The 13,149-nt window shown below is 43.9% G+C and overlaps 1 protein-coding gene across 2 annotated transcripts in view; it reads right to left on the bottom strand.

Moving 5' to 3' along the window:
• Positions 1-10,015: 10,015 nt before the first annotated feature.
• LOC109299181 (cytosolic 5'-nucleotidase 1A-like) overlaps positions 10,016-13,149 on the bottom strand; it is a 33,835-nt gene continuing 30,701 nt past the window's right edge. For both annotated transcript variants that reach the window (XM_019519746.1, XM_019519745.1), the window contains exons 6-7: positions 12,722-12,900; positions 10,016-11,440 (exon numbers count right to left, since the gene is read on the bottom strand). In XM_019519746.1, coding sequence (XP_019375291.1) covers positions 11,138-11,440; positions 12,722-12,900 — 482 coding nt within the window. In that variant the 3' untranslated portion in view covers positions 10,016-11,137. The remainder of the gene's footprint in view (positions 11,441-12,721; positions 12,901-13,149) is intronic.

Below are 13,149 nucleotides of genomic sequence, written 5' to 3'. Positions count from 1 at the left end.
AACTGATTTCAGTTCAGCTGAGGATCTACCCTGTAGACTCTTTCTATGCAAAAATAAGATGTCTTCACGTAGTGCCAGTTACTATAATTGCTCTAGCGCTTTCATCTTCAGATCATCAAGCAAACAGTAATTATAGTAACTGGCACTACGTGAAGACATCTTATTTTTGCATAGAAAGAGTCTACAGGGTAGATCCTCAGCTGAACTGAAATCAGTTTATACCTGCGAAGGCTCTGAACTCTGTATAGACATTTAGGGCTGCTGTAGACATGTGGGAAGTCTGCTCTTGTGTGCTTAGAAATCCAGCACGTTGCAGCAGGCTCAATTAATCGAGTCCACTGGAGCACAGAAATTGATATGCTCCAGCAGCCTTCCACGTCACGTGCCTCAGCATCCCTGTGTGTCCCCATGCTGAAAAAATGATGGCGAGGAAATAAAACATGTTTGATGAGCGTTAGTTCAAAATGTGCCACCATTTATTCAGCAAAGGGAATGCTGATGCATGTGATGCGCAGGTGCTTTTAATTAGTGCAGCTCGCTAAGCAAAGCACCCAGTGCCACATGTAAAAATACCCAGATTATGCATCAGTTTTTCAGGAAAGTTTTGGATCCAAACATGTCTGAACTTTGTTGCTAGGTTTCAACTTGACAACAAGCTTTATACTGTGGGGCATGCACCAGCACCAAATGAGTCCCACTTTGGCCACAACCTTGATACTGAAGCATGGGTCAACTTGAACATACTAAAATCTGGTTACGGACACTTCAAAACAACACTTCACAAGATGAACATATTAGTCCCTGGTGTGAAGGCGGTGTCCAACAAACAGCACAGTATTTAATCAAAAGTTGCAAATGTTACAAGTGCCCAGACAGGGTAGATTGAATCCACCCATTGAGCAATACTGACAGTGGCTCATAGATCTGGAAGTTGATAGCTGACACTGTATGGGGGGGGAGGTGGGGAAACAAAAAAGCAAAGGAGAGTGACACCTACTGGAACTGAAAAAAAGTTTCACTAATACTTTCTTTTGATCCTGGTATAGGGGAAAAAAGGGTAACTGATATCGTTTTACTGTAGTTTTAACTTATATTAAGTTAGAATGGTCATAAAGAGGTCATATCTGAATTTTAAAATTACAGGCAAAGAAGGTTGTAGCACTTAAAGTTACTTGACATTTCACCTTATATCTTTTTTCCAAATGTTTAGACCAAAGTTTTCCATGCTAGGCATTTGCCTCAGACAATCTTTTTTGGAGAACTGCAGCAAAACTGGTTCAGCCATTTTTAAGAACAAAAAAAAAAAAAAAACTTTTTTACATATGTTAAAAATAAATCTACCAGGTCGATTTAGTAGAGAAGTTTTAGTGCCATGCTTTGACAAGAAGGTTTGAAACATCAGGGCTAAATCTTTCGCAGGCACTCATATAAAACTGCTTAAATATGGCCATAGAATCACAGAGAAGCAGGACTGGAAGGGACCTGAAGAAGTCATCTAGTCCACCCCCCAGCATTATGCTTATTCTAACTATCCTGTACAAATCTGTTGTCTATCCTCTTAGCAAAGCTATACAGTCAACCCCAACAACAAAAGACATCACAACCTAACCTGCCACAGGTAAGTTAGGGAGATCATGAAGGCCAATATCCTGCTGCTGCAAAGGTTATTAATAGATCCTTGAGAGATTGCAGGAAGAGAGTCACACCTCTTGACACAGAGGAAGGTGTAAGAGGACCCATCACTAATGCTGGTGTAGCACCTCCTGGTGGCCACTCCTCTCCTCTCCAGTTAATTTAGGTACCTCCCTGCACTCACCTGCTGTGCCTTTGGGCTAGCAATAGAAGTTACACATAAACCAATTTAAGTGATCAGAAGCTGGTTTAAACCTATAACAGAACAGAATCTCAGTGCACATAAACCAGTTTCAAAATGGCCAAAACTGGTTTAAGATAAACCTGGTTGAATGTATCAGACTTAACTGATTTGGGTAAAACCGGTTTAGGAAACTTCTGTCCCAGACCCCTTCCTGGTTCAAGTTAAATCACAGTCCTCCAGCATCCCAGCATGCTTTCCAGCCCTGGGCTGGGCTGTCTGCTTCAAAGAACAGGGCTGGCCCTGCCCCTCTGCTCCCTAGCTGGAACAGTGAGGGCTGGCTGACAAGGGGGCAGGCGGTGGGGAGGAGGTAAGCCCTGCTAGGGATGCAGCCCAGACTAACCCCCTCAGGCAAACCCTGGCTGGAGGCTGGGGCCAGGAAGAGGGGTTAAACACCCCTTCTCCCCACTCAAACTTACTGCTGGCTGCAACTGTGGACTACAAATCCCAGAGGCACCTGGAAGCAGGAAGAGGAAGTGATAAGCAACCCTGCAGGGTCCTGCTACTGTGATTGTGCACTGCAAATCCCAGAGACCTCAGGGGCATCAGGAAGAGGAAGCGAACACACAGCTCATTCTGGCTAGGTGCCAGAGAGCCATGCTCTAGTGTCCCCTGGCTTCTGACCTGAGCCATTGCAGGCATATGGCTGCATTTACTGAATCAAAGGTTCTGTTCACTTCTGTCTCAGTTTAATCTCTGCATCTTAGACTAATCGAGGCTGAATCAATTCAGCCTCAAGGCTTTTTGACTGATGTTATTTTAAATTCTGGAGGCTGCTCCAGACCACCAGAGTGATCCTTTTGCCCCTCAGTTCCATCTCAGGCCCCTCAGCCCCTCATGCTCAGTTCAGTTCATTGGGCTCAAGCCCCTCAGGCTGAACCCCCAGCCTCTAACCATCTTTTTTCCAATTGCAGCACCTTCCTCAAGTGCCCTCAGTGGTCTCCTTCTGCCCCTTCCAGGCCTGACAGCACAAAATGCAACGAGCAAAACTCCACCTCAACTAAATTGCAGTCTAAGGATCATTGATAAAAGGCCTCCCCAGGCTCCTACGAGTCCTACCAACTTCTTGCAGCTTTGGCCCACTTGGGCCTACCCACAGTTCCCTTAGCATCTGCTCCTGCTTCTCAGCTTTATGCAAGGGGCTCCTTCTGCTTGTACAGCCTGAGCCAGGCTCCAGTTCCCAGGACTTCTTTCCTCAGCTCCCAGCAGTGAACCTCTGCCTGACCTCCTCTACCTCTGTTGCAGGGTTTATATCCCTACAGCCTACCTCTTCCAGTCTCTCAGAAGCTTGCCTTAAAGATGCAGTCCTCACTTCATCGCTCTTTCCGTGGGTGCATCTACACGTGCATTAATGCGCTTTTCCTAATGCACCTTAAATTTAGTACCTCCAATATGAGGTACTAAATTTAATGCACATTAAGCTGCCATAATGTGCAGTAGCACAAATGCATGTTTGTTAGGTGATGCTTAATGCGCAGTAGCCTAATTTACTGCACAATAGTGTAATACAGTAAAAGCTGTGTTAACTGGCATTTCACTAACTGGAATACTCTGTTAAATGGACTTCCTAATGTTCCCCAACACAAATCCTTGCTTTAGCAACTGGAATCTTTGCCGAGCCTATCTGGCATGCACATGCATATGCGCATGCCAGATCAAGTATTTGCACTACAAGTTTGGCACTGTCTCCTGTATTACTCTCAGATAACTGGAAGTTTTAGATAACTGGCACTCCCCATACCCCAATCATGCCAGATAACAAAGTTTTTACTGTAGCATGGTTTTTTACACAATGCTTTTAATGTGCAGTTAAATAGGCTACTATGCATTAAAGTATATGTGTAGATATGCCCAGTAACAGGGCAGGCCCACCTGTTACAGAAGGCAAACCCCACCCACAGCTCATTTGACTACCAGGTAAAATTCCTTGCTGACCCCAAATATGGTGATCAGTCTGACCCTGAGTGGAAGCACAAGACCCTTTAGCTGGGAACCTCCATGTTTAAGTCCCAGTGGTAGCACTGGCACACCCTGGTCAAAATCCCCAGTCTTGACTGCAGCCACCACACAATGCTTCTGAGGAAAGCTTAAAAAAGACCCTGACACATGTAGCAGTCAGGGGCGGGGGAGAGAAGGGCGAAATTCCCTCCCGGTCCCATGCAGGAATGAGCAAATCCCAGAAGCATGGGAAATACCCATAGTAGAATATAGGCATAGTTAGGTCTAGATCATCCTTGATGAGTGGTTGTCCAAGCTCTTCCCGACATCCAGTGATGGATATCTACAGCTTCCCTAGGCAGTCTGCTCTACTACTTCACTGTTCTAACAGTGAAGAAGTTTTTCCTGATATCCAATCTAAACCTACTTTGCTGCAACTTCAAGCCATTGGTCCACGTGCATTGGTGCATTTCTCTCTGAAGTAAGAAAGAGAAAGTGTTTTCTCTCTTTTTTTTATGGCAGCCCTTCAAGTATTTGAAGACTATCATGTCCCCTCTTAAGCACCTTTTCCACAAGCTGAACATGCCTAGCTCCTTCAGCCTTTCCTTCTATGACTTGCCTTCCAAGACCTTTATCATTTTTGTCATCTGCCTCTGGACCCTTTCTATCTGCTCCATGTCCTTTTCAAAATGTAGAGCCCAAAACTTCACACAGTATGTAGAGTCAGAACAGTTTCTTTTTGGGTTTCCAATACTGTGCTCTTTAGAAGATCTGAGCCCTCCTGGGCATTTTTATCCTTCAGTCTGTCATCCCATGGCACCATGCTATTACCTCCCCGAGTCCACTGAAATCTGCTTTTTTGAAAGCTATCATCCTAGTTTTGCCAACCTCATGCTTTCCCAGTCTCAGGATCTAGAATTTAATATCATGATTGCTTCCTCCCAAGTTGCCCATCACCTTTACATCCTCCACCAGTTCTTCTCTATTGGTTGGGATGAGATCCAAGATACAAGGTTCAAGATAGATAATCCCTTAGATGTATCCTCATCTTCTGGAACAGAAAGTTGTCCTCCACACAAGTTAGGAACTGGCTCAACATTTTATGTTTGGCTGTATTTTTTATCTAGCAGATATCCAGAAAATTTTAGTCTCCCATCAGGACCTCTCACAGGTTTTGGACAGTTTGGTCACCTCCCTGAAGAGTGCCTCATCCACCTTCTCTTCCTGACTTAGTGGCTTATCATAAACCCTCACCATTATATCAATGCTTCATTTTTCATTTTTTATCTTCACCCAAATGCCCTCTCCTCTGCTATCTTCTTCCTCTCTGAATCCGGGAACAAGTGTATATGTTTTTGACCCACAAGTTGACACCATCACCTTTTCTCCCAACCTTGTTCTTCTTAAAGAGTGTAGCCCTCAGTGTTGACATTCCAGTCGGAAGAGCTGTCCTGCCAAACCTCAGTGATACCCATCAGATCAGTGTTTCACAGGCTGCAGCTCATCTAGCTAATTCCCCGTTTTCTTGCATGCATATATAACACACACACGCATACATTGGATTTATTTTGCATTTTGATCTACCCAGTTCCCTTTTACCCCACTTACTGCTTACCTGTGGTTCTCTAGCTCTTTTCCAGAGTTGAAATACTTCTTCCTGTCCTTTCACCTCTGGGTTGCTGCTCAGTTGCTGGAGGGGTTTTGTCAACATCCCCCGTGGGACCTAGTTTAAAGTCTTCCTTACTAGGTTGGCCAGATGACACCCGAAGATGATTTTTCTAATTCTGGTCAAATGAATCCCAGCTCTTGATAGCAGCTCTCCTTCCTAGAACTTCTGCCTATTGCCAAACAATCCAAAACCTTTACATTGACACCACTGTCTTAGCCATGTATTTAGATTTTAATAGATAAATTCTCCAAGGATTGGGTTGAGTATACTTTAGCTTATGGATTCAGGGGGTGAGCAGGACTGTCACTGTAACTATTGCTACTGTGGTGCAAGTAATTGAGTAAAGGGACTCTCTGTTTCCTGTTGTCCCATTTTTCCCACTGACTAGTCTGCATGAAGGAGGAGTAAGCTATATGAGTTAATGAAGTATGGATGAGAGCTGGAATGGGAGTAGTGGCTGGATGAATCACAACAAGGAAGCAATTGTTAAGGGAATACTGAAATTGAACAGAATTAGTTGAAGGAACAGACTAGAACTGGTTGGGCTAAAAGACTGGGACACAAAACCTAAGCTAGACGACTGGGATGAGGATCCTGGGGGAGAAAGGGAAACAAGGACTGGGAACCAGAGTGGGAAGAATAATATTGGAACTCTAATTAGAAACCTGGATGTGAGCTCTTGAATTGCCTGTGCAAGGAGTCCTTGCTTGAGCTGGAAGGATGGAGTTATGCTGGATGAACTGGGGAAGTATGTGGTGTAGGAGGCTATTGCCTGTCTCATTTTTTACGGAAGTTAGAAGGTATATAGTGAATGAGGCAAGGGACTGCGGAGTCAAATGTTGCCTTGCAGAATTGGGTTTTATTTATGCTTCTGTCACAGAATTCCTACATTATGCTGGACAAGTTACCTAGACCCAGGATTTCAGAGGTGGTTACTAAATTCATTTACTAGCAGTTGTGGGGTCTGGTTAGCAGAAATGCTAGGCTTTTACAGAGCTGGGCTGTTTGTGTATAAAGTACTGTATAATATCAAGGACTATGAAAAATATGTCCCTCCGTGTCTTAAATTGAGCATGCAAAACTAGCAGATGCTTGAACTTAATCTTACTGTGCATCATTTGTAAAATGGGGATAATAATAGTTCCTCACCTCACAGAAGTGGTATGAAGAAATTCATTGGTGTTTGTGAAGCAGTACTAAACTGTTTTGCTAAATAAAAAAAAAATCTAAGACTGAGACTGAGCTCTTCTCTTAAATCTGAGAGAGGTATTTTTTTTTAAATTAGGCTGTTTTTTACTCAATAACCTATTTCAATCAAACACAACACTGGGGAGAGAAATTCTTGACACCAACAGTTTGATATCAATGCATTTTATTTATTGCAGAAAACAGCATTTGAAGGAGTTGAATTTAAATTGTAAATCATTTTTTTTAAAGTTGTATTTTCTGAACACAGTTAAATAGAAAATAATCGCCTGTCCCCCCATGCTTCTCCCATGATCCCTAACTAACTCATCAACTGGGGCTGTATGGTAATAACACTATTGCTCTCATGTTCCCATCTTTTTTCGCAATGTTATTCAGAGTATTCTGTCTAATGTACAATATGCTTCTCATTTACTATCTAGATATTTATCAGTTTGGCACAGTTAATGTTATATTAACCAACACTGACCTTCCAGATACCTGTCCTGGCTCAGTGTTATCATCATTTTTATCTAATGCTACAGACATGGATTTTTCTGGCTCCTGTCACTGAAGAAAATTTAAATAAAAATAGTAAAGATGAATCAACCAGGACTGAAGGTGCAAGGGTTGATGATGCACCATGTTAGCCCATGGGATAAGTACAGAATGCACTAAATGGAGAAACATTGTGCCTTTGTAACACTGAAAGGACACGGGGTAACCTAAAGGAAGGGGCAACATGAATAGGAGAGAATTTTAGCAACAATCTACTTGCCTGTGGAAGAGTTGGATATAAGCCCCATTGCAAGACAGTGCGCCTTGCATCCTATCCAATGTGGTATAAGGCAGAGATGCCCTCATAGGACTCCTATTTGTGAAATCTATGATTTCCCTTTTTTCAAGGACTGGTGGAATAAATGCTTAGAGCTCACTCATAGGAGCCTCAAGTGACTTAAGGCTCAAACACAGTAGAAAACTTAACTTGTGCCACTGTTACTGGTAATTAGAACTGATGAACCATTTTCTGCTGTCTTCCTCCTATTTTCCCACCCCCTAGTCACTACTAATTTCAGTAAAGTGCTTTATGAAACTTATCCTATTTGACAGGATTTGGGTTTTTTTTTGTTTTAACAAAGATTCAATAGGAAACCAAGCTTATTTTGCTAAGTTTCAATTAATTTTTTTTAAAAAATAAGGTGAAACTAAAATTAAGTTTCCTTTTTGAAATGAACTGAAAACTCTCCTTTAACCTGGGAAAATCATTCCTTCCTTCATAGAAAAATCAAATCTCTGTATTAACATTATTTTGTCCAAGAAAAAAAAAAGACCATTTTTAACCCACTCTTCTTGCATTGCCACTGGTAGAAAGCGTACTTCAAGGCCTTTCTGCACCAATGACTTCAGCTCGGCACTCCTTACACTCATCAGACCACACAGCCAACTACCAAAGTCTAAACTGAAGATGTCTCTTCCTATGAGAAATCTATTTACAAAAGAGGTAGCATGATCTCCCCCTTTGAAGTAGGAGCTGTCATCAATACTCATACTAGAACCTGGGGATGCTTTACTTTGTCCCCTGCTGTCCCGGGCCGACACACACTCTCCTGCTCCCAGTGGTAGAACAGGCTCTTTTCAACTAGTGTTGGGGAAGGGACTCCTCTGAGTTAACTGCTGCATCTCCATCCATCAGCTGTCAGGGAAGCAAAACTGCTTCTGGGCAACACTTGCTCCTGCAGCTCTGCTCCTAGGCTCCTTCAGGCTCAGGAAAAGAGAACTGATGACCGGTTCTTTGCTTCAAGTTGGTCTATGAGCGTTTTCTCACTTCAGTGGGCCCTGCGTTTGTGGAATGTCCATTATTTGTGTAGCTATGTCTACTAGTACCTTTTAAATGGGCCTTTTCAAGGCATATTTTATTCATACCCACTGTTTAAAACAGACCCCTGGGAGAAGGAAGCTAAGAGCTCTGAGTACTAACTTTGTCCTCTGCATGTCTGCAGCCATGGTAGGGCCAGCTAGCCAGCCTGCACCTCTCAGTGAGATGGCATGGTGGCCTCTAGTGGCGAATGTGTGCATAGACAGATTGCTCAAATTCAGTCCTTGGCAAAAAATTGCAATCTGGCAAAGAAGGAAGTGGTTTTTTGGCAGTATATTACTGGACTAACTGTATAGTTGAAAGAGATGTTAGACAAGCTTTCAGGTACAAAGTGCCCTTCTTCAGGTACATGGAAGATTGTCTAACATCTCTTCAAATTATATAGCTTGTCCAATAAAAGATATCCCAAAAACCCTTGCTTCTCATATATTTCTTGGACCATCACAGCTACAATAATACTCGAAACCTACTACCGCAATCTAGCAAAGTCAGAGTGGCTCCAACTTACTGCATCCTCTCTAGTAAAAAAGCCCAAACCAAATCCACTCACTCTAGGCATAAGATGCACTGGTGCCAGCAAAAGCAATATCCCAGTGCCATCAAATACCAGCTATTGAGGCCAGCAAGGAGAAGAGGATAAATGGGTTTTAGCCTAAGACACAAGGCAATGCAGTGTTTGCATGGTACTGGTCTGAGCCCTTTGCTGTGATATCTGAAATGACAGGCCATTATTCCAGCATCTCTCTCCCTCTCTCTCTCTCACGCATACAGATCCTCAGCTGTTCTAAACTAGCGGTCAACAGAGCTACCATAGATTTACATGTACTGCGAATCTGGTCATTATTTCTCTTTATAAATAGATACACACTCACATGCCCTTAAAATACAATACATTTCCTACCTGAAAACTCCGCATCATACTGATGCTATGATACAATCCAGCCAAACTTCTCTCTCTAAAAAGAGACTGCACATTGCAGTAAATCAGATTTCTTGCCACCTGTTATTCAGCAAGGTTTCTTCAACTTGTATGCTCACCCAGTCACTGAAGCTGTGGTTTCATAGTTTCTAGGGTCGGAAGTGACCTGAGCAGATCATCTAGTCCGACCACCTGCCATGGCAGGAAAGAGTACTGGGGTCAAACGACCCCAGCAAGGTGTTCATCTAACCTCCTCTTAAAAACCCCCAGGGTAGGAGCCTGCACCACTTCTCTTGGAAGTTGGTTCCAGACCCTAGCCGTCCTGGCTGTGAAGTAGCGCCTCCTGATATCTAACCTAAACCTACCCTCTGCCAGCTTGTGACCGTTATTCCTGGTCACTCCTGGCGGTGCTTGGGGGAACAGTGACTCCCCCAATGCCTGCTGATCCCCCCTGACTTGTTTATAACAGGCCACAAGATCCCCCCTCAGCCTTCTCTTGTGGAGGCTGAACAGGTTCAGGTCTCGTAGCCTCTCCTCATAGGGCCTGTTTCATAGCTTGTAATAAAGAATGTGGCTTAGAAGCCTACTTATTAAACATACACATACCCCGGTGGCTAGGGTCCTAAACATGAACAGGCAGCTAGAACATGGGGACTGTCATTCCTGCAGTATTGCCGACTCATCCCTGAGATACTGCAAGAAAAGCGCTGTTATAGAGTTATGCAATATAAAGTGACAGTGACACACTTGCACTATGCTGTTTGGTGAAGAAATCTGCAGGAAGGCAGAAGAGAGAGGGAGATGTTGCTGTTCATTTCACTACAACATATTCAAGGTTTGAGTGTCATCTCAACTGCAGTGATATAACTTCATTGACTTCTCTGGAAATGACTGCAGATTCATGCTACTGTGAGACCCGAGTCTGGCCCAGGTATAAATTCAAGCCAGAATCAATGAGAAGATATATACTTAAATGGATGAAATCCCAGAAAGTGCTGAACGCCTATATTTTCTGCTGGAGTGAATGGCTTAGCACTTCGCAGGATTTGGCCGAGCACATACAAAATATTCATGTAAAAAATCCTTTGGAAAAATAAAGTCCTCAACAGATTCAGCATTTAGCAGACATTTGGGAATTTAGGTAGTATTGGCCCCAAATCCTAAAGACCAACATTCATCTCTGACTACAGCTATAGTTTACACATTGCCAAGTCAATGTGACATGATTACATGTTCTCTTCAGTTCCCATGGTCTCTTCATCTGAGCTGCTGTTTCAACACTTGTATTACAGGCCATTTTAAAGAAGCAGTAGTTCTAAAGCACACAGAAGGATTGCTGTGGCATACTGGCCCTACGGGCTACAATCCTTGGAGAGACAGCTTATAGCAAATGATGAGAGGTAGATAGGTGACATTTCAAGCAGGTACTTTTGGTAAAATTTTAGGCTTCTTTTGTTACTTCCCAAAAATCAAATGGAGCATGTCTTTGGAACAGAGATACACAAAAATCATATATTCAGCATCACATCCACATGCAGAATTCTCTCTCCCTCTCTCTTGAGTTTGATGCAGGTTTAAAAATCCTCTCTTTACCCCTTCCACTGTAAACTTTGGCTTGACATTTGACAAATGCACTTTGGGTAATTTGGATGACATTTGCCCCTTCATCCATGGTCATCAGCAGTCACAAGGGACCCATGCTGAAGGTATGCCGACATCCTGGGCCCCCTGGATGTGATGAAGCCCATCATCAAAGAAGATGTGGGGTTGGATCTTGGAGAGAATGGGGCCCTTGGGAGCCCCGTCCATGAAGAAGGCCTCATCGATTGCCAGCCCCCATTCACGAAGGGTTTTGATGGCACGGATGCCCATGTCACGGCCGCTACGGGCAGTCACCAAGTAGGTGCGAATAGGGGAATTCTCTTGGCTGAACTTCTGACGCATCTTCCCAAGATGCATGGCAAATGCCTTCAGTGGACCCTGGAAAGCACACAGGAATTAATGGTGTAAGAGTGGATGAAGAGGAGATAATTTCTGCTGTACATAAAAATCACTAGGAAGGAGTAAGCAAGCAAGGAAGCTTTAAGCTATCTGCAACAGAAGCTGGGATCGCTTACAGAGTGAAGTCTCTGATCATTTTGGAACTCAGACTAAGAATTGTTTGGGGAATTGTCTCATGGACATTTCCTCACCCCTTAATAACCATATAATAGTCCCAGAAGCCACGACAGCAACTGCTTACATGGAAATATGACACAAGGAAAGCGTTTCGGGTATTCATGCCGGTTTCTTAATGTAACTTAGGGGCTGGAAACAGGGAGGGAGTTGACACCTTACCTCCAGTGAACCTGGCTCTGTCATGTGGTGCCCAAAGGCATTTATACACATACTTTTTTGTTCTGCGATGCACCAGAGATCCGCCGCTTCACAGCAGACTCGATTAATCTGATGCGAGTTGGTGCAAACTGCCCTGCGCTGTGTACAGTTGTATAAGCAGCGAAACGTGCGTCAGCACGCAGAAAGCAGCGGCGGTGCACTTTTGAACTTAAACACCTTCTATGTGTTTTAGTTCAAAAGTGCACTGCTGCCATTTTCTCAGCACTGGTGTGCATTTTGCCATTTTTACAACTGTAAGTGTCACAGCACTGGGTGCTTTTCAAAGTCCCTGGTGCTGCGGTGCTTCTGTAAAAATGTCCAAAGCTTTGGATGGTGCCTATGCTGACAGCATGGGTTAGTATGCTGGACATTTGCTACAGACGTCTTGGTTTAAACTACAAGTAGGTCAGTTGTGAATGTGGTGGCCTTATCCATGTTCCTGGAAAGTAGGTGGGCCTGCCTAACCAGCACCACAGAAATTGCCTCGTGATTCTGAAAAATACTGTGAATTTGGGACCTAAGAGTCTGCGAGTACGAAGTGATTTAAGAAATAAGCAAACGGCCACCTCTCCTTGACTGATATAAAGTGCTGGGCTGGTGTCACAAACCTCCTCTGTAGATGACCCAGCTGTCACTGAAACCAGTGGGACACTTTCCATTAGCTTTCACTGGCCATAGATGAAGTCAAAGGAAGTGATCACAGAGCAGTCAGGGCACAGGGCAGAGGTGACCTTGAGAGTTTGTGCACAGGCTACTGAAAAAGGTACTGAACAGAAGCAGGTTCTTGCTCTGTTTCACAGAGGATGATGATACACAGAGCCAGACACAGCAGCTGGAACCAGATCTAAGGGACTAAGCAACTTAAGACAGTATGAGCCAACACACCTCTCCCATTGGCACGGCCTCCATTCTCTTCTCATACTCCACAGCTCCCTCCAGTCCCTTCTCTTGAAAAACCCGCTCTGTCTCATCTGAGAAGAGCACAGCATCCCCATCAAACACCACCCGCAGCTGGGTGCTGGAAGCCTGCACCTCCTGCTGGAAGATGAGTGCAGCTGAAACCCCTGTAGGACAGAAAGAAGTGACAATGCCCAACTTAGGATGAGAACCAGAGAAGCTGCATCTATGCTTTGGTGAGGGCCCAGAAATATATGAGCCCTGGGCTAAGCATTCAATGCCCACTTGAGACCAGGAAATTTTGGAAATGTTGTGTCTGTGTATGAGACGGTGGGGAACAGTCTGGACATGCATAGTTTCTTCTATTGTGGCTCAATCCAGAGGCAACTGCCTCTATGGAAATACTTTCACTTATT

This window comes from Gavialis gangeticus, unplaced genomic scaffold (assembly GCF_001723915.1).
Source record: "Gavialis gangeticus isolate Ggan-Ray unplaced genomic scaffold, GavGan_comp1, whole genome shotgun sequence".
Taxonomy (NCBI): Eukaryota; Metazoa; Chordata; order Crocodylia; family Gavialidae; genus Gavialis; species Gavialis gangeticus.
Note: the sequence above shows the minus strand (reverse complement) of the source record. Positions and strands in the feature narration are given on the sequence as shown.